This window comes from Molossus molossus, unplaced genomic scaffold, assembly GCF_014108415.1.
Source record: "Molossus molossus isolate mMolMol1 unplaced genomic scaffold, mMolMol1.p scaffold_m16_p_21, whole genome shotgun sequence".
NCBI classification, from domain to species: Eukaryota; Metazoa; Chordata; class Mammalia; order Chiroptera; family Molossidae; genus Molossus; species Molossus molossus.
This window is the reverse complement of record NW_023425357.1, coordinates 41,698,556-41,719,384: the sequence shown is the minus strand read 5'-3', so window position 1 is coordinate 41,719,384 and position 20,829 is coordinate 41,698,556. Positions and strand designations below refer to the sequence as shown.

Below are 20,829 nucleotides of genomic sequence, written 5' to 3'. Positions count from 1 at the left end.
TTCCTGACCCTCCAGGGCTTTTCCCCAGCGGTTCCCAAGTAGGGGAGGGTAAGGGAAAGGTGCTCCTCCACCGAGCTGGGGTTCCCCTTGGTAATCTAAACAAAGTCGGCAGCAGAGGTCGCCCCCTCCCCCGGGAACCCGACGCCACGCGGCTGCAAGGGCACAGAAGGGGCGGGCGGGGCCTCCTTCCTCACCCGGCGACGTCTGAGCGGCGGGGACCCTTCCTCTCGGCGCCTGCGGGAGGTGGGGAGCAGAAGGGAGGGGTGGGGACGCACTGGAGGGTCTCCGCTAGGATTCCAAGTCGCGGTGTTCGGCTCGCCCGCCTGCCCATCCCCCCACCGGCACTCCCACCGCGCAAGGAGGCAGAAGCTGAGTGCGGGTGACGGCCTCCTGGGACCAACCAACCCCCGCCGGCCAGCGCCCACGTCCACCACACTCCGCGTGGGCACGCCCCCCGCGGCGCACCGCCCCTGCCGGCCGCCGGCCTCCGCCACCAGCTGCGGCGCACGGCGGGGGCCCGGCCGCGGACACCTGCACCCGCGCGTCGGCGGCGGCGGCGAAGCCCTACTCCCCGCCCGCGCGCCCGTTTCGCTCTCATCGCCCTCGGTGAGTCGGTGAGTCGGCGACGCCCTCGGCCCTTCTCTCCTGGTCCCCTTGCCATTGCGGCCGCGGCCAACCCTCCGCCCCGGCCCAGCCGCCGCGCACGACCCCAGACCCTGTGAGCCGGGCGCTCTGTCGCCGGGCCACCTTTCGCCGACTCGAGGGTAGCACCCTCTCCGCCGCTGCCCCCGGGCTCTCCCCACTCGCGTTCCAGCCAGACACGGGGACCCGAGGGGCCACGACCCAGCCGCCGCCCGCGCCTTTCCCACCATGACACCGGGTGGCGGAGCCTCTTTGTTCTGGCGGCGGGCGCAAGGGCCCCCTCCTGTCGCCTCCCGAGTGTCACCACACCCACCCCGTGCGCTCCCTCCGCCTCCCGGAGTGCACCCCGACCAGGTGGCGGCGGGCGCCTTTTAGGGGTGCGCGGTCGTCCAATTGGTGGATTTTTAAAAGCGGCGTGGGGGTTGGCGAGAGCGCTCCTGGCTCCGGCTGCGCTCCGGCTGCGCTCATCGCTCCCCTCCTCGCTCCCCTCGCTCCCCTCGCTCCCCTCGCTCCCCTCGCTCCCCTCGCTCCCCTCGCTCCCCTCGCTCCCCTCGCTCCCCTCGCTCCCCTCGCTCCCCTCGCTCCCCTCGCTCCCCTCGCTCCCCTCGCTCCCCTCGCTCTCCCGCTACTTAGCTGCTCGCCTCCGGCGGTCCTTTCCCCTGGGCCGGGCGCCGAGATGAAGGTGCTGGGACACAAGATCGAACTGCTGACAGGTACCGCTGGCCCTCCGCCGGCCCTCGCCCCTCGCTACCGTCCGAGTTGGAGCGGGGCGCGGCGCACAGGGTTTGGGCGGCTCCGGCTGGAGCTGGAGGAGGGGGTGCGGATGCCAGCCGATTCCTAGCCCATGCGCTGCATGTTCCTGTGGGGAGCCCGGCCCCACCCCATTCTGCTCTCGGAGTCCCCAGCGTCCGGGCGGGTGGAGCGCGCGGGTCAGAGGGCGACTTTCTGGAGTTTCCGAGTGGCCGAGCTTCTAATCGGTCCCCGAAAGGGGAAAGGAAGCTTCGAGCCCCTGCCCTCCAATCAGTGTCGTTCAGTCCCCCTAAGAAAGGAGCTCCCGACCATGGCCTCTTATTCCCGCTCCCGTGACAGTCTGAGCTCCTCTCCCAGGAGAAGTTTCCTGCTGGGAGTGGAGGCCAGCTGCCTGGAAGTGGGCAGCTAGATAGGACCCTGATGACGGAGGACCCTCGGGCTTGCAGCCCCTCTGGAGTCTGGAAACCACATCCAGGATGCTGTGGCTGGAGGTCCACAGAGGACACTGGTTGTGCCCAGAGGAGGAGGAGGCAGGAAGGAGCCAGGACGAGAGGGCAGAGGTTTGAAGGGTGGGACACACTCTCCCAGGCACAGGTGGCCTCCGTGGAAGGGGCTGTGGAGAGACAGGACAGGAGGAAGGGGCCAGGAAAGGGAAACCGCAGGCCCGAGTCTGAGTGCGGGCAGAGTGGAACAGAGAGATTTGAGGATGTGGCAGTGTTTGAACTACACCCTAAAAGACAGGATTTCTATTCATGGAGAGGGAGGTGACATTACAGGCTGAAGGATGGAGGGACTGGCTTATGTCCAGGCCCTAGTGTGTGAGAGAGGCTTGAACTGGGAGTGATGTGGAGTCAAGTGGAGGCTGGAGGGCCCAGGGAGGGGGCGGAGAGAGAGAGAGAGAGTGTGTGTGTGTGTGTGTGTGTGTGTGTGTGTGTGTGTGTTTGGGGGTAGGTCAGGCTGTGAGTGCCTAATAAAGCAACAGTGGCTGACTGCTTCTTGTCCTGCAGGCTCACAGAGAGGGGAAGGTGGGGGCCTGTTCCTGGAACACTGGAAACACTGGCCAGGTCCTCAGAGGGGCCAGATCTGAGCCATTAGCCACAGGGCTGGCACCCCCTCTAGTTGCTTGAGGCAGGCCTGTCCACTTGACTTCAAAGGGAACTGCACTGTCGGCTCAACTTGTTAATCCCCCAAGGGGAAGTTTTTCTGACCTCGTGGGTATTTAGAGCCTTGCATGCAGGACAGAAATTCTGGATCCTCCCCTCCTCCTCTTCCAGCCCCAGAGGGCCTGGAGGAGCAGTACTCTCAGGGGGCATGTGCAAGGCTGCAGTGGAAGTCCAGGCTTTAGACTGTCCCCCACACTGAATGGGGACCCTCATCCTGTGGGCACAGGGGTCAGGGCCCTTCCTCTTTCATCAGGCAGGCTCCCATGGTTCTGGCAGACTCTCTCAGCCCTTGGCCACTGTCATTGATCACATTTGGCCTGGAAGACAGTGCATGTGCTCAGTCTCTGTCTTGCTGTCTTTGCAGCCCCCCACCAGCTCCCTCCTTGTCCTCGTCTCTGTCCCACAGATCTAGATTCAAGTCCCCGCCCCACTGCTGCCTGTGACTTCAGACAGGTTGCTAAACCTCTCTGGCTCCAGTTTTCTCTTCTTAGAAATAAAACTAGTGTCACCTCCCTCTGAGAGTTGGAGTGGCTCACTGAGAGCGCAGGTGACACACCTGGTTGGGGCTTAGCCCTGGGGGGCACCTGTCGGGCTTCATGTCCCCTCTGGTTCCTTGATCTTGGCTGTTCCAGTAATGGAGAACTCCACCTGCCCTGGCTGGTCAGCCACTAGGAAGTGTGGATCTATCCCACCCTCCTCTATCCCTGCTCACACCCGTGAGATTTTGACCTGTGTTGCCCACTGGTGAGGTCATAGTCGGTGGTGGCCAGTTTACGGTGAGGCATACAGTGAGTGCTCAGTGGTTGTCGGTTGAGCCCAGGCTCACATAGCCCACCCACCAGCTGTGGCTCCAGGATCATTTCTTAGAGGTCTCTGGTTCCCTGCCCCTACGTCAGCAGTAAATGGTTTCGCTGGACCTTTCTGTTAAACTCATTTCTTTAGCCGTTTCTAGTTTTCAGTCTCCCGTTTTATCATCGTGCCCATTTTACCAAGGAGGCCAGTCACTTCCTCAGCTCATACAGCTGAGGAGAGGTGGAGCTGGGTTTCCTACCTGCATCCCGAGCCCTGGGCCACCCCATGAGTTCCAGTTACCTGGCTTTGGGCCCTTCTCATAGCTGCTCTGCATTTCACTTTCCTCATCTGTAAAATGGGATCATTGTGGTACCCACCAGGTCATGCTTTTCAGCTACAGACGTGAAAGTTGTTTAAGTGTTGAGTCGGCATCAGGCAGGTGGTCAGCAAATGGCAGTGGTGGGGCTGTCGTCCCCCAGCTGCCTCTCAGTGTCCTGAGGCCTCTCCCTCCCCCTGAGCTCCAGTCACCTGATGCCCTTCCTCTGGGATGTTCCAGTTACTTCTCCGGGTTCTCTACACTATGCAGGCCTCCCTGAGATGGGCCTCTGGGGCACCCTGCTTAGGCCTTAGGTCCCCATCAAATGGGATGAGGTGGGCATGACACCTGGGGTTGGGACGTGTTGGCCAGCCATCCACAGCTCCAACACCAGGTAAGGAAAGCCAGATGCCCCCCATAAACACGGCTGGAAGGATGCCCATCAGTTGTCATGCCCAGCCTAGCGTGTCCTTTTGTTCTGGAGAGAAGAGGGGAGGTGTTAGGGGCTGTCCCCAGAGGCTGCACAGGTGACCTATTTATTTCCTAGACTCTCTCAGTGTCTTGCAGGTTGGAGGGGTGCGGCGCAGGGATTTGGGAATCAGGGGATGTGAATTTCAGGGTCTCCACCCTTCTTCTCAGCACCCGAGCAAATTCTTAACTTCTCCGAAACCGAGGTCTCCTCGTCAGTTCGGTGGGAACCATGGCCCTGCGTCACTGGCATCGTGGGCAGGAGCCCAGCGCGCCGACCCACCCACAGGCTCGCTCCTGCCGTCCTCAGAGAGCAGGCTCTTGGTGCCTTTGTAGTGGGTGTTTGTCTGTTTCCCGGTGTGACATGAGAAAGTGGGACCTTAATCTGTCTGCAAGTAGAAAGGTGACAATTTTTGTTCATTTGTTCTCAAACAACATAGCCTGTCTCCAAAGTGGCGGGGAGTCAGAGAGATCTTAAAATGCAGATTTGGGCCCTGGAGCGGGCTCTTGGGAGACTCAGTAATGGATGTTGGAAATTTTAAAAAATATACTTCATGTGTGATTAAAAGGCAAAACTTTTTTCTGTCTGGAATTTTGGTGTCATTTTAATGCATGGCATTTGTCGTCTCACACAGTTGCATCGACTCATTTAAATAGTGCTTGTGTGTTGACCTGCATTTTACATGTGAGGGACAGTGAAGCATAGATTTACCCCAGGAGGCTGAAAATCAGAGCCCGAATGCTCATTTCCAGGTCTCCCATCTCAGTAAACTTTACTGCTTCACTGGGGCATGTCATGGTAGGTGTGGGGACACAGATGAGTCGGAGGTATGGTCTGCTGGAGGAGGGGAGAGGTGTGCAGACCAATGAGTGTGCCCAGGGCCACTGGTGAGGAGCGTGGGGTGACAAGCAAGCCATTCCACTGTGCATATGAGGGTAACAGGTGCAACTTTTATGAAGGGCAAGTTGTGTGGTCGGTGACTTAGCATTTGAAGTTTTAGGAACAAATAAATAGAGATGTGTGCAGAGGTACTTGTTCAAAGATGCTTATCCCATAGTTGTTAATAAAAGAAAAAGAAAAACTGGAAATGATAACCTAAATGCCTAACAGTAGAGTTTAAATAAATGCAGGTGCATTCACACAGAGACCCTCAGGCAGCTGCAAATTTGCTACCAAAGTTATTTATTCACCTGAACAGATGTCCCCTTATTCAATAATAATGGCCTAATAATAGTGATGACAGCTCACACTAACATGGTATTTGCCATGTGCCAGGCACAGTCCTAACTGCTTTCTATACATTAACTCATCATCATCATCATAACCTGTGAGGTATGTGCTATTATTTCCTCCTTTTTACAGAAAAGGAAAATGAGGCACAGAGAGGGTAAGTAACTGGCTAAAAGTCATACAGGTGCTAAATGGCTGGCTGGAATTTGAACCAGGATATCTGGCTCCAAGGTCCAAAAGATGTTTCAAAATGGTGGGGGTTTGATTTTGAATCTTTTTCAGTGTATACATTAAACCCACCTGTAGACTGTTAAACCTACTTGCCATTTTCAGCTGTGTCTGGCTCAGTCTGAGCTTTCCCCAAGCGCTCTTCCCATTTACATCTTTTTTTGTTGTTAATCCTCGCCCAAGGATATTTTTTTTCCATTCATTTTTTTTTTTTAGAGAGTGGAACAGAGGGAAGGAAGGAGAGAGGGAGGGTGGGAGGGAGGAAGAGAGAGAGAGAGAGAGAGAGAGAGAGAGAGAGAGAGAGAGAGAGACATCAGTGTGCCCTTGCCAATTTGGCTCAAAAAGTCTTGGGTTCGATTCTGGCCAAGGGCACATACCTTGGTTGTGGTTTGGCCCCAGCCCCGGTTGGGGTCGTGCAGGTGGCAGCCAATCCATGTGTGTCTCTCACATTGATGTTTCTCTTTCTCACTCTCTCTCTCTCCCTCGCTCCCTCCCCCTCCCACTCTATCTGAAGATATTTGAAAAAATATCCTTGGGTGAGGACTAAAAAAAAGAGAAACATCAATGTGAGAGAGACTCATTGATTGGTCGTCTCCTGTACACACCCCCAACCAGCTTTGGGGGTTTGAACCTACAACTCAGGTACATGCCCTTGACCAGGAATCAAACCTGTGACCCTTTAGTGTGTGGGCCGATACTCTAACCACTGGGTCACACCAGCCAGGGCATCCATTTATATCTTCCTGGAAGAATTTTGCCACATGATCATAAAAAGGTTATATTCCTGTTGTCCACCTGCCCATCTAAAATTTTGGGACCTGTCATTAAGAATGAAGGGGGCCCTGGCCAGTTTGGCTCAGCGGTTAGAGCATTGGCCCACAGACCAGAGAGGCCCAGGTTCGGTTCCCGCTAAGGGCACGTACCTTGGTTGCAGTTTGTCCCCGGCCCCGGTTGGGGTTGTGCAGGTGGCAGCCACTCGATGTGTCTCTCTCACATCGATGTTTCTCTCTATCTCTTCCCTCCTCTCTCCCTCCTGCTCTATCTGAGGATAAATGCAAAAATGTCCTCAGGTGAGGATAAAAAAAAAAGAATGAATGCAGAACAGATCATTGGGGAATAAAAAACAGTAGAACATACAGAAGCTGCCATATGGACCGTGGACGGGATTCCAGTTCCGTCTGCGCTTGCCCTTGGCCCGGGGCCTGGAGGGTTACTGTGTCTGCTCGCCACCTGGACCGAGCTGTGTACGCACAGCCCACACCCTGGCGCTGCACCTCAGGAGGAGGACATCTGTCACGAGCTGCCATGTCAGCTTCACGACGCACATTGTTTCCACACTGGACATTGCCACGACACAGTCTCTCAGCATGTGCAGCTTGCAGAGACGGCCTGGGGACGACAGGGCGCACTCTCGGGAAAGCCGTGCCGCACGGTCTTGGTGTCAGAGGAGCCGGGACTGCGGAAAAGCACAGGCAGCAGCAACTTCCACGCAGGGCTTCGGAGGCACAGGCCCCTGAAGGTGAGACACGTCAGGGAGACCTTAACTCACTTCACTGACATTTTCTTTTTAAAGAATTCACAAGAGTTGTAGATGTTTTTAAAAATCTGGGTCTAAGCTGGCCTGGCTGGGCGCCTCAGGTGGTTACACCAAAGTGTTGTGATTCCCGGTCAGGGCACCTACTTAAGTTGCAGGTTTAGTCCCCGGGCAGGGAGCTTACGGGAGGCTCAATGTTTCTCTCTTACGTGGATGTTCTCTCTCTCTCAAATCAGTAAGCATATCCCCAGGTGAGGATTTAAAAAAAAATCTATGTCCAAATATAAAAGGGTAAAGTAAAAAAAAGTACTGGGAGTATAAAAAGGTTCTGAATGATCACTCCTTGTGTAACAGTTCTGAAAGTACTCCGTGTACAAGGTATGAACAAATAAGCAACAATATGAATAATGAAGGCATGTTTCTCATCAGGGGAGAAAAAATCACAAATAAAGAAAGGGGACGTTGGGACGAACTGTGTGTGTTGAATTGGAATGAAAGATATCCGTGTGGCTGCTTCCTCTCCGCCCAGGCTGGGCAGAGTGGCTCCCACCGAGAGCGTGGTGAGGGGAGCTGTTCTGCCACCCGCGAGGTGGTGACCGGAGAAGACACCGTCAACACTCACACGCACATCCGGGCAGTAAGTTTCGGGAAGTGTGCCCCTCGGCACTCAGAGCTCTGGAACTGGGCCCTGAGGGAGGCGGGAACTCCAGACGTGCGCAGTGACACCAGGCTCCACAGAGCCGTCTGGGCCAAAGGAGTGAGCAGTGTCCTTTACTGTGTTCGGGGGCAGTTGTCCAGGAAAATGTAATGAGCATGAAGATTTGTCAAACAAGTTTTATACATTGGCCACCTGTGTACCTGTCACCACTTTCAAAAATCTACAAATAGTTAATGTGGATGAGAACTAACTGTTGATTGTCAAATAAAGTTATAAAACTGCCCCAAAAAAGTATCAGTATGAATTATATATATATATATATATATATACACACATATGTATACATATATATATACACACATATACATATATATATATATATGCATATGGGTAGATATGAGAAGTGTATGTTAGTATATTTGTATATTGTTCTAGCTTTGCCTGCTGAAACACCCTAGAACAGTGACACCCCAGTAGCAATGAGCATACCTAGTGCCCAGATCTTGGTTTCTAAACAGCATCTCCAATAAAAGGAAACAGGGCTCCTCGGAGAAATGGTTGACTCCAGGGCTGAGGAAGAGAAAATACAAGATGAGTTGAAACATCAAAATTCAAAACTACTTAAAAAATGATGGGTGCATGATGAAAGGACCCCACAGCCAACTTGAAGGAATGCACATTGGCCAAATCGCACAATTTGAACAATAAATAACAATAGCAAGAATTATAACTCATAGAATAAAATAAATATCCATGAGTCCATACTGATGTAAATAAATAAAAGGAGAAGAAAAGGTGACTCTTTCTTACAAGAGAATTCCAATTAATAAATGTAGAAGGTATGATGGAATAGAAAAGTATCATTAAACGCTCAGCTGGTGTGGCTCAGTGGTTGAGTGTCAACCCATGGACCGAGAGGTCACCGGTGCGATTCCCAGTCAAGGCACATGCCTGGGCTGTGGGTTCAATCCCCATTGGGGTTTGCAGGAGGCAGCCAATTGATGTGTCTATGTCTTTCTCCCTTCCTCTCTCTCTAAAATCAATAAAAACATGTTTAAGCCCAGCCAGTGTGGCTCAGTGGTGAGCGTCGACCCATGCACCAAGAGGTTGCCAGTTTGATTACTGGTCAGGGCATATGCCCAGGTTGTGGGCCCAATCCCCAGTGGGAAGCATGCAGGAGGTGGCCAATCGATGTTCTCTCTCATTGATGTTTCTCTCTCTCTCTCCCTTCCTCTCTCTCTAAAAATCAATAAAGAAAAAAAATTTTTTTAAAGAGAAAGGAAAATATCATTAAGTAAATGCCACAACAATCATTGTCAGCAAGAATTATCAATGGCTGTTAAAATTAGTTGGCGGAAGTGTGATGAGAAATAGGATGTTTACATAGTCTCAAAGTATCTTTCCACAAGATACTTAGTAATTACCAAAGGAAATGTAGTAAATTTGCACTGGAGAAACCTGCAGACACCACCTTAATCAAGTGTAAAGGTTACTATCTCAGTAATAAACAGATTGATATCACTTACCCCTGATAAGATGCAGGCAGAAGGACACATCACTTCTGTTGTACTTCTTTTCAAAAATGCATAACCTGAATCTAATCATAAGCAAACAACAGACAAACCCAAATCAAGGGACATTCTATGGATTTAACAGATGAGTGTTCTTCAAAAGTGTCCACATCTTGAAAGACAAAGACAGACTGAGGGACTGTCCCTGGTTGGAGGAGGTTACATGACAACAGCATGCAGCCCGGCATCCTGGATTGGGGCATTATTGGGAAAACTGATGCAATTCATATAAAGTATTGTATCAGTGTTCCATTTCCTGATTTCTCGAACTGTATTATGGTTCTGTGGCATGATAGCATTAGGAGAAGTTGGGTGAAGGGTATGTGGGAAATTTCTGTGCTTATGTCTTCTCAGTTTTTCTGTAAGTTTAAAATTGTTTCAAAACAAAAAGTTAAAAGATGGGGGAAGTATTATGTCTTAATTTTGGCAGTGTTGGTTCTTTTCTATTGGAACATAAAATGTGCGAAGTATAGTCAGTGATACCTTTGATTTGATGGAATCTGCTATGTAGAAAAAATCTTTTATTTATTTTTCTATATTTTAACTCATCTTTATTGTTGAATGTATTACAGATGTCCCACCTTTTTTCCCCATTGACACCCTCCTCCCCAATCTCACCCCCCTCCTGCCTTCCCCACACTATTGTCAGTGTCCATTTGTTATGCATATACGCATCCTACCCACCCTCCCCCCTTCCCTTTGAGGTTCATCACTGTAACAACAAATTTGTACTTCTTAATTTCTTCATCTGTTTCACCCACCCCTCCAGCCCCCGCCCATCTGGCAAGCAACAAAAAGTTCTCTGTATCTATGAGTCTGTTTCTGTTCTGTTTGCTCATTTTGTTTGTAGATTCAATTGCCATTTTATTGTTCATATTTTTGTTCTTCAAGAAGACCCTTCAACATTTCATATAATACTGGTTTTGAGGTGATGTACTCCTTTAGCTTTTTCTTGTCTGGGAAACTCTCAATATGTCCATCGATTCCAAATGATAGCATTGCAGAATAGAGTAATCTTGATTGTAGGTCGTTGCTTTTCATCACCTTGAATATCTCTTGCCACTTCTTTCTGGCCTGCAAATTTTCTTTTGAGAAATCAGCTGACATTCTTATAGGAGCTACTTTATAGGTAACGAACAGCTTTTCTCTTGCTGCTTTTAAGATTTTCTCTTTATCTTTAACCTTTGGCATTTTGATGAGGATGTGTCTTGGTATGGACCTCTTTGGGTTCATGTTGTTTGGGACTCTCTGTGCTTCCTGGACTTGTGAGTCTGTTTCCTTCACCGAGTTAGGGAAGTTTTCTGTCATTTTTTCAAATAGGTTTTCTATTTCTTGTTCTCTCCTCCTTCTGGCACCCCTATGATGCGAATGTTGGTATGCTTCACCTTGTCCGAGAGGCTCCTTACACTATCCTCATTTTTTTGGATTATTTTTTCTTTTTGCTGTTCTGATTTAATATTTTTTTATTTGATTTTTTTAGAGTGAGGGGAAGGGAGAGAGACAGAAACATTGATGTCAGAGAGAAACATCGATCAGCTGCCCTATAAGCCCCCTTACTGGGGATCGAGCCCACAACCCAGGCATGTGCCCTGACTGGAAATTGAACCAGGACCTCTCAGTCCATGGGCTGACATAGACAATGCTCAGTCCACTTGAGCCACACCAGCCGTGCAAAAAAATCCCATTTGATACCCCTTTAAACCCTAGAGAAAAGTATTGTTACAGTTGCCCTGAATCATTTGAACACCTTTTTAAAAAAATTTTCAAATATGTGTACCTGTATTTTTTTATTACAAAAATGGGCTTATTTATACTTACTAGTCTATGACATGCCTTTTTCTCTCAACTGCGTATTTTAGAGTGCTTTCCCTGTCTGCGTGGAGCTTCCTTGTTTTTTCACTAGCCACATGGTATTCTGGGTGTAGGTGTTCCCAAGCTCACAGAGCCATTCTCCTGATGTTCGCGGGTTGTCTCTACTTTTCCACTACTCCAGACAGTGCTGCAGGGGGCGTCCTTCGCACTGACACTTAGTGCGCATGTGGGCTTTTTTCTTTAGGGTAAATAAGTACCTAAAGACAGAATTGCAGAGTTGACAGATATCTGCATTTTTATTAACTAACAAGTTGCCTCCAATTAAAGTTGAACCCACTGCCATCCAACCAGCAGTCCCGCAGCCTCACCAACACCGAGTGGTCCATGCATAGTCCAAGTGAAGAACTGTTGATGTGTTCACTCATTTCATCACATTCAACCAAACATATCAAATGTCAGCAGAAAATATGAATGATTGTTTTTGTTCTTACTGCCGGGGTGTGATGGGGAAGGGCCTGCCAGGAAGAGGGAGCAGCATGTTCGAGGCCTGTGTTTCCTGTGGGTAGGATGTGCCTACTGAGTCAGCTGGGTCTTTATCTCTGAGTGCCAGACTCCAGATAGGGCTACCTCAAGCTCAGTGAGAACGTGCTGGAAGGACGTGTGTGTGTTGTAAAGAGAGGAATCCATGGGCCCAGGTCAAGGAGAAAGCAGAGCTGGTCTCACTCAGGTTGGGCCGAAATCAAGTGGCCGCAGTGAGAGAAGGAGACGGAGGCGGGACAGAAGGAACATTGTGTCCCCTGTGCCCCCGAGTCCTGCCAGCCACCTGGGGAGGCAGAATATTGTAGAGTGGGGTTCAGAGCTCAGACTCTGTGTTCCCTTCCCAAATCGGCCACAGGGAACAGTCCCTTCCTCGTGAGCCTTTTTTCTCATCCGTGAATGGGGACACTTACAGGAGGTCTAGTCCCTGTCCCAGTGGTCAGGATGGGGACACGGAGAGTGATATGAGGGTCCATCTACCTATAGAACTCCAAACCATTTGCATAGTGAAGTTGGAAGTTGAGTTTCCAATTTCTGGGGTCCTTGGCTTTTGGGGCTGCTTTTCAAACCATGGTGCTGGCATGGTGTGTGTAGAAGGGTGTTTGGGTGCACAGGCAGGGGCAGGAGTCATGTCTCACCCTTTGTGATGTCATTCTGTGCCTGTGGCTGAGCCTGGTCTTGTAATAATAGGACCTTATAGCCGGGACTTTCAACAGTGCAGCGTCCACAGGGCACTTTGCACTGTGACTTGACCAGGACCTGCCAGAGGTCCCTCCTTCTTGTGGTTGGAAGAACACAAGCGGTCCACAGTCTGGCCCCCTTTCTCATACACTGGTTTCTCCCTGCCTCCCTGTTTCACCCGTGTCCTTGCTCCTGCATACCCTCACTTGGCTCTGTGATGTCTTGCCTTTCTTGTCCGTCAGTTCTTGTATTTCTCAGTGAGACGGTTATAGGATTGGATGGGCAGTGATTCCTCCCTATGAGCGCAGTCCCTGCACCGCAGACACTTTCCACCTCTGGCTGCAGGGCGTTAAGTGCTGGTAGGAGCCCCAGCTGTTGGACAACCGAAAAGCCCCAGATGTATGTCCAAACCTCGCCTGCTCCTGTCTGAGCACTGCTCCCCACTCAGTGGTTGCATTACTCCAGAGGCTGTGCAGCTGCTCCTGATCAAGTTCACTGAAGCACGTATTGAACAGGCTCAGGAATGACCCTGCCTACACTGGACGGCAGTGCACAGCCTACCGGGGCCGGAAGCCTCTCTCCCCCACGCCCCTCACGGCTCTGTCCTCCGCGTGCGGAGGCCCTGTCTCCTCTCCCGTCCCTTTTATTGTGCACATCAGCGGGGCCTCCCTCCAGTAGGTGTGAACCCTCCCTCAAACAGAGGACAGGAGGAAAATAACTCCAGAGTTGTCTTAAGTAGGCAGAGGAGGTAAGGAAGACCCCCAATGCTAAATTAGTTTGTCCCATCCAAATGGGTACAAAAATCTTCCATTGAAAAGCCACTTTCTATCTGTTGTCTCTTGCACCTCCAAGCTTTCTGAGGAGAGAGGCTAACACTCCCATTTTGCAGGTAAGCAATCCTTTTAGTGATTTGCTGAAAACAAAGTTAGACACTGAGTGGTGTAGAAGTGTCGGCCATGGTCCAAGGACTCCAGGCTGAGCTGGGTAAGCGGAGCGTTGCAAGTCGTCCCAGGCCCATTTGGTTCCAACACTCTGCATTGCCTTTAGGGTATCGGTCAGAGGGGAAAGAAAGGGCAGGGTGAAAAGTGCTTCCTATCAGTGTCCCACCAGGAAGCCTGGGTCAGGTTGCCAGGGTTAGGGAGCGCTGAGCAGGGAGGGGGTGCTCCCTAACCCCTTGCAGACCTGACCCAGGCTTCCTGGTGGGACACTGATAGGAATCTCATTTTCTTTCTTTTTTCTTATCTTTACTGAGATATAATTGACATATAACATGTAAATTTAAGGTGTGCATGTGATGATTTAAAAATAAATCTTTTTCTTTTTTTTCTTTTTATTGAAGTTATTTGGGTGACCCTTATGGTTAACCAAATTATACAGGTTTCAGGTGCACAATTCCATAACAAGGACTCTTTCTTATAACTTATGTAGTGACTCCTTTTTAAATTTTTTTTGTTGTTGTTGTTAGTCCACACTTGAGAACATTTTTCATTGATTATTTTAAAATATTTTTTTCTTTATTGATTTGAGAGAGAGAGGAACGAAGGGAGAAAGAGAGAGAGATAGAAACATCGATGTGAGAGAGACACATCGATTGGTTGCCTCCCATACAACCCTGACCAGGTTGAGGATCGAGTCAAAGTATGTGTCCTTGACCAGGAATTGAACCCAAGACTTTCCGATCCGCAGGCTGACACTAACTGCTGAGCCAAACCAGTCAGGGCTCCTTTTTTAATTTTTAAAATAATTTTCTATTGTTTAATTACAATTGATAGACAGTATTTTATCAGTCTCAGATGTACAACCCTTTAATTAGACATTTATATATCTTACAAAGTGGTCCCCCCGATAAATCTAGTACTTACCTGGCACCATACAGTTGTCACAATGTTATTGACTGTGTTCCCTGTGCTGGACTTCCCGTGCTAATGACGATGCTGTAACTACCGGTCTGTTCTTCCTAATCCCTTCACCCTTTCACCCGGCTCCCAACCCCTCTTCCATCTGGCAGCCGTCAAATGTTCTCTGTATCTATGAGTCTGTTTCTGTTTTGAATAGTGACTCTTTTTTTAAATCATAATTTCTTAGGAAGAAACTTCTCTGCGCCTCCCCTGTGGGACTGTCCACCCCAGCCTCTGTCTGGAGCCGCACGTGACGGCCTGCTGGGCCTGGGCTCTTTTCCATGGGCTGAGACATTCCCAGTTCTCTGGATTCTGAGGTTTCTCTCCAGCCCTCTTCCCTCCACCCCCTCCATCACAGGCCATCTGTCCCTGCTCTGCCCACTCTCAGCCCTTCTAATAGCACCACGATACTTGGGGGCAGTCTCCTGGGTGAGGACAGGAATACCCCAGTGCTGCTGAGGCGGTTAATCGAATTGGGTGCTCAGGGAGGCTTGTGGCTAAAAAAGTTCTAATGGGGGAAGTGTTCTCCAGGGTTGGACCCTTCTGTTAGCTCCCCACCCAGATGGATGGATGAGTGGGCAGCCATCAGAAAGGATGGGAAATGAAAGAGCTGGGGGTGAGAGGAGAGGATGCTTTGCTAAAAATACAGCCCATCTGTATTGTGTTAGCTGTTTCCCTGGAAACCACTGGGAACCAAGGGCTCTGGCATGGCACGGAGATGCAGGGACCTGGGCCCCTGGGTGGGCACCGCCTCCCTGCCTGGCCTCCGGAGGCTCTCTCATGGACTCCCCGCCTCCCCATTAGTCTTCCATGAAGCCTGGTGACCGGCAGCTCCCAGCCCGGCGTCAGCACATCTCAGCCCCAACTAGACTTGTCGGGACCCCCATGCTTTGAGGCATCATCTTTGTAACAGTCTGGAGAGCTGAGGCTTCATGCTTCTGTTGGGGGGAAGGAAGCCCAGGGAGTCTGGAGCTGCAGCTGGGTCTCACAAGAGCCCTGCCGCAGAAAAGGGACCCATCCAAGTCCCTGGGCCTTCCACAGGAAGGAGCCAGAGCAGCAGGGGTGGGATGTGACAGAAGAGTGGGGTGCATCTTTAGACCAACAAGCTAGTGGGATTGGCAGCCTTTCAGGGCAGAAGGGAAAGTCTGAGGGTTTCACCCTTAAGAAAGGCTAAACATAGAGTTGGGAAAGAAGAAAGGGTGGGAGGGAGGGAGGGCAGGCGGGAGGAGAGGAGGGAAAGAAGGAAGGAGCCCATCAGGTCTGGCAGCCGTGATGTTACAGGGCACACATTGGACTCGACTAGGTGTCCAAAGACCATTTCCAGGCCTGGCCCGGTCTGGACTTGCCAATGAACCTGTCTCAGCCTTGGCTTCCTCATCTCGCTGCACGTCAGTGAAATCAGCTAGCACAAGAAGGCACTTTATGAGCTGTGAGATGCTGAGCGAGAGTAAGGAATTGTTACTGATCTTCAACCAAATAGTCTTTTCTTTTTTAATGTTTTTTTCCTGATTTCAGATTACGGGCTGTAGTTTTCAGTTTTCCACCAGGGATAATGTCTGTTAACTTTAGGATGTACACCCTTCCAGGCTTTTTATGGGTCTGTCTGTATTTCTCATAATTTTTATAATTGCCTTTTCTACTTATTATGATACAGGCATTTCCCCACGTTATTAAATATCTTGTACAAGTCACTGACCTGTGTTTAGATGTTAATGCCCTGTTCATGGACACCTGGCATCTTCCAGTTTTTCTCCAATTTCATAAATGGTACTGTGATGAGCTTCCTTACAGATAAATCCCTGGATGCCCCCTCTGGATTCCTTAAGAAAGTTCTTCCAGGGAGAGGATTGCTGAGTCCAAGAGTATGAGTCTTTTAAGTCATTTTAATTTATTCTGCAAAACTGCCCTCCAGAATGACGTATCGATCTGAACACCCACGAGCAACATAAGAAAGTGCCAGTTTCGGTACACCTTCGCCAGCACTGCAGTTTGCCAGTCCCATTGGCCAAAAAAGAGAGTCTTGTGTTCATCTGAATTTCTTTGATTTTTAGTGAGCTCTAGTATTTTCTCATGTATTTATTGGCCAATGTTTATTCTTTTATGAGTTTCCAGTTCATGTCCTTGGCTAGTTTTTCTCTTGGTGTGTTCTGATCTAAGCCATCCTAAAATCCAGGTGAGGGTGGCGGTGCCAGACTAGATGGATTGTGGGGTCCTGGGACCCTCTCTGTCTGCCCTGTCCCCACCACTGGCTCCTCCAGATATATACACACAGGCATGCATGGACATACACATGTGCACGTATGATCATTTCCTCTCCTGAGGCTCAGAGACCCAAGGACCTACCTCGTGGTGGCTGTGAGTCGAGTGGTCATCAGGTGTCATCCCTCCGTGTGGTGGTATGTCATGACAGACACCCCCCCTTCAACATCATTCTGCCTGCTATACTCCAGGGCCCTCCCACTCCCTTCTCTGGGGCCCCCCAAATCCAGGCTCGTCCTTCCAGGATCTCTGGATACCCTTCAGTTCTGTTCTCCTCTGTGTCCTCTAGGACCCCACTGACCATTTTGACTGCTTTTGACCTCATGTGTGAGCTCCCCACACCAGCCCCTCTGCCTCTCAATAAATGCAGAAATTTATTTGAAATTGTTTTAGGGGTTATCCTGTATTCCTTTTCTTTTCTTTTTTAAAACATGTTTCAACTTTTTCAAAAATATATTTTTATTGATTTTTTTAGAGTGGAAGGGAGAGACATAGAAACATGGATGTGAGAGAGAGACACTGATGGGCTGCCTCCTGCGCGCCCCCTACTGGGGATCAAGCCTGCAACCTGGGCATGTGCCCTGACCGGGAACCAAACCAGGACGTCTCAGTCCATGGGACGGTGCTCAATCCACTGAGCCATACCGGCTGGGCTGTTTAAACTTTTAAGAACAAATAATACAGTGACATCCCTGAGCCAAACAGGGAGCCCTGCAGACGGAGCCTTACTGCCCAGGTGAGGCGCTGTGATGAGCCTGCACTGGGGACCCAGTGATGGAGCTGATGGTGTGGTGCCCTTGCCCTGCCCTAGACGGGCTTGTGCTGGGAGAGTCGGAGCAGGGGCGGGGCACCCCCCGCCACAGCAGGCCCCAACCCTTGTCCTCGTCCTCCCTCCCCAGGGCTGCTGCTCCACGACGTGACCATGGCCGGGCTGCAGGAGCTGCAATTCCCTGAGGAGAAGCCACTGCTCCGGGGCCAGGACGCCACGGAGCTGGTGAGCAGCCCCCTTGCGGTCCTGGGGCGGAGGGCACCCCCTCGTGGCCAAAAAGGAAACCATGCAGTCTTCCCTCCAATCTCGTCCAGCTGACCCACAGGAATACTCAGGCCACCCTGAGAGGCCTGGACCCTGCCTTGGGAGCAGTGCAGCCAGGCTGACGCCCACGTGACTAAAACCCAGCCAGCCTCGCTGTGGCTCTGGCTGTCTTTGAGGCTGGGAGGCTCTTTAGGAGTGGCATTCACATTTCAATAATGAGAAAACGGAGGCACAGAAAGGTTAGTTCACTTGGCCAAGGTCACACAGCAATCAGGGAATGAGTCCGAACTCAATCCCTGGTTCTGAGAAGCCCTCGCACCCCAGGGAAGGCCTCCTCTGAGCACCGGGTCTGATACTGATGCCCCTACGAGCTCTGTGCCTGGCCCTAGCACTCACCTCTCTCGAGCCCTGCCCCAAAGGCTTGGGAGCAGAGACTCTCCGGGTTTTGTTCCCCAGGTCCTCCCAGCACCTAGCACAGAGCCTTGCACATAATGGAGGCTATAGATGGTGGTGCAGCTCAGCAGAATGCAAGCAGAGACGGGCCTTCTTGGAGGGCTCCTCGGGACCCCTGCACCCATCACCAGAGCAGAGGTGTCGGGGTTTGAAGCAGCCACATGGAGGATGGAGAACTGCCTGCCGGTGTAGGAGGCGTGTCTGTGGGCAGTGCAGAGAGCTCCGGGCATCTTGGCCGCATACCTCCTGTGTCTGTCTCTTCCTCCTCTCACCTCAGCAGTTCCCCCAAGAGATGCCCACACCCCTTCTCTGATAGCCTGGGCTAGCCCTCACTGCTCCACCCTCCCGGACTCCATGAACATGGCCCCGCTGCCCAGCAGCCTGGCTCTGCCTTCTTTCTGCTACACTTGGTGTCACTCACCTCATCCCACCTGGACCTGGATGAGAGTTAGTACCGAGATGTCCCCACCCTGCACGAAGGCCTGTTTTGGTGACCGTGGAGGCCTTGAATCCCCAGTTCAGTTTCTCTCCTCTCTGCTCAACACAGGCCCTATGCTGGGGGCCTGGTCACACCTCCTTCTTCTTTTTAAAAATGTTTTTAACTGACTTTAGAGAGAGAGGAAGGGAGAGAACGAAAGAAACATCCATCAGCTGCCTCTTGCATGCCCCCTGCTGGGAATTGAGCCCAGAAACCTGGGCATGGGCCCTGACTGGGAATTGAACCAGTGACCCCTTGGTGCATGGGTCGATGATCAACTACTGACCCACACCAGCGTGGCCACACCTGCTTTTTCCAAAGGCGCATTAACACTCTGTCCCAACCCCCCCAAAAAACAACATCCTAGGTGTTTCCAGCGTGGCCTGTTCAGATTTCAGTGACATCTGGTACACCCTGCCTTCCAGAGCCGTCCTGCCTGTCTCTTTCCCAGTCACACAGACAAATTCTCCTTTTCCAGCTGCTGTGTGTATGTGTCTGTCCCTTTCACTCTCTAAATCTTCCATGACCGGCCTGGGGCAAGCCCTTTGAGTCCAGTGAGGAGTGACTACTTCCACACACTTACCTGCCAGCCCCCACACCCTATTCCTACACCCTGGTCCCCCCAGCGCAGCTCCTCTCTGGCCTTGTATTATTCCAGCTATTTCTTGGTTTGCAGCCCTGCCCCTCCTGCACCTTCCCCTTCTCCTGGGTCCTCCTGGCACTGCTGGGGGCACGCAGAGCACCCTGCCATTACCAGCCTCATCCTTTGTGTTGATTTAAAAACAACAAAACACTGCCTCCTCCCTCCTTCTCTGAGATAACTGAACCCTTGGGGTCTTGAGGTTAAAAATCTCCCGCATCTCTTTCCCTGCCCCCACCTTGTGCCTGGTCTTCCGGTGAGAAGATTCATCCATAACCAGCTTTGTCCCCTTCCTTCAGCCCATCCCCTTCCTCGGAGGTTCCAGGAGTGGCCTGGTCACCTCTGTGCTCTCCATCCCTCCCTGTGCAGAGCCCCCAGGTCCTGGAGGAACCAGGGGGTGAGGCCTGAGGACAACCACTGTTTATGTGACAGTATGACTGTACCTTTGTCCCCTGAAGCCCGGCTTTCCCCTTTGGATGTGAGATCCCCTAGCCCTCTGATTCTCTCCACCACCCCCTTCCCCCCAGCTGCCAGTGCAGGTGGAGTGGCTGGTGTCATTCCTTCCTTCCCACTCCCAGGATTTTGGCCACCCTGCTTGTTGCACATGTGTATTCAGTAGCGGCTCATGGAGCATCTGTGGGGTAGAGTCCATGCAGGACAGTCCAGTCCAGCCCCAGGGACAGAACAACGGCCAGTGTGCATACTTCTCCTTTAATCCTTACAGACCCCGAGGCTCTGAGGCTAACTGGCAGAGAGGTTTCCTTCCCCATGTAAGACCCAGAGAGGGCGCAGTGTCTGAACATGGGATGGAGTCCTCACTCTGCTCAGTGTTTCTGCCGCCTTGTGAATAGTGGGTTCTTCTGAGACACGGTCCCTACGTTCCCAAGGTCAGACTTGTTCATCCAGATTTCTTGTTGGGAAGCCCATTCCGTGCCAGGCTTTATGCTGACAGCAGTGTCCAACGTGGCTCCACCCTCGAGGTGCCTGCAGGCCTATGGGAGAAACAGGCACCAGCCACAGACTCACACCGGTCAGTGTAAATGAGTCCAAAGCGGCCCGGTGCTGTGAGAGAGCGAAGTAGCAGGTCTGGGAAGGCAGGAGCAGCCACCTCTGCACCTGGCAGCTCCTTCGTGTGGGCCGTGCAAGCCCTCGGTCCCTCACGGCCTGGGCCCAGCCTCTATAAAATGGTGTGGAATCAGGGCCTTCTGACCTCTTTCCTCGGCCTCTGACCTTGTGCCCTGATAGTGAGACCTTGAGAGCCACCTGTGGGGGCAGCAGGACAGAGTGACCAGCAGCAAGGACTTAGAGTCAGAGATTCCACCACTTTTTGGCCCTGTGACTCAGTCTCTCTGACCCTCACACTACTCTCCTGTCAATGGAAATCTTCACCTTTTCCATGAATAGGGAAAATTAATGTGAATAGCTGCTCACAGACTCATCTATCCGGCACTTACTGGCCCGGTGCCTGGCATTTGGGAAGCCCTGGGCCACTTTTGTTAACATTCAGATGAATGGGGCCCAGCTGGTGTGCTCAGTGGACTGAGCATGGTCCCATTCCTCAAGAGGTTGCCCCTCGATCCCCAGTAGGGGGCGTGCAGGGAACAGCTGATCCGTGTTTCTCATTGATGTTTCTATCTCCCCCTCTTCCTTCCTCTCTCTCTAACAATCAATAAAAACATATTTAA

At 51.5% G+C, this 20,829-nt stretch overlaps 1 protein-coding gene across 5 annotated transcripts in view; it reads left to right on the top strand.

The window, feature by feature from the left end:
• The first annotated feature begins 564 nt into the window (after window positions 1-564).
• The window catches only part of NDRG4 (NDRG family member 4), a 36,002-nt gene continuing 15,737 nt past the window's right edge, over window positions 565-20,829 (top strand). Inside the window, exons 1-2 of one of the 5 annotated variants that reach the window (XM_036274319.1) lie at window positions 565-614; window positions 17,440-17,534. In XM_036274319.1, the coding sequence (XP_036130212.1) occupies window positions 17,463-17,534 (72 nt within the window). In that variant the 5' untranslated portion in view covers window positions 565-614; window positions 17,440-17,462. Of the gene's footprint in view, window positions 615-1,336; window positions 1,356-17,439; window positions 17,535-20,829 lie in introns of those variants that run through there. The other 4 variants (XM_036274316.1, XM_036274317.1, XM_036274318.1 and 1 more) reach the window with 4 other exon arrangements.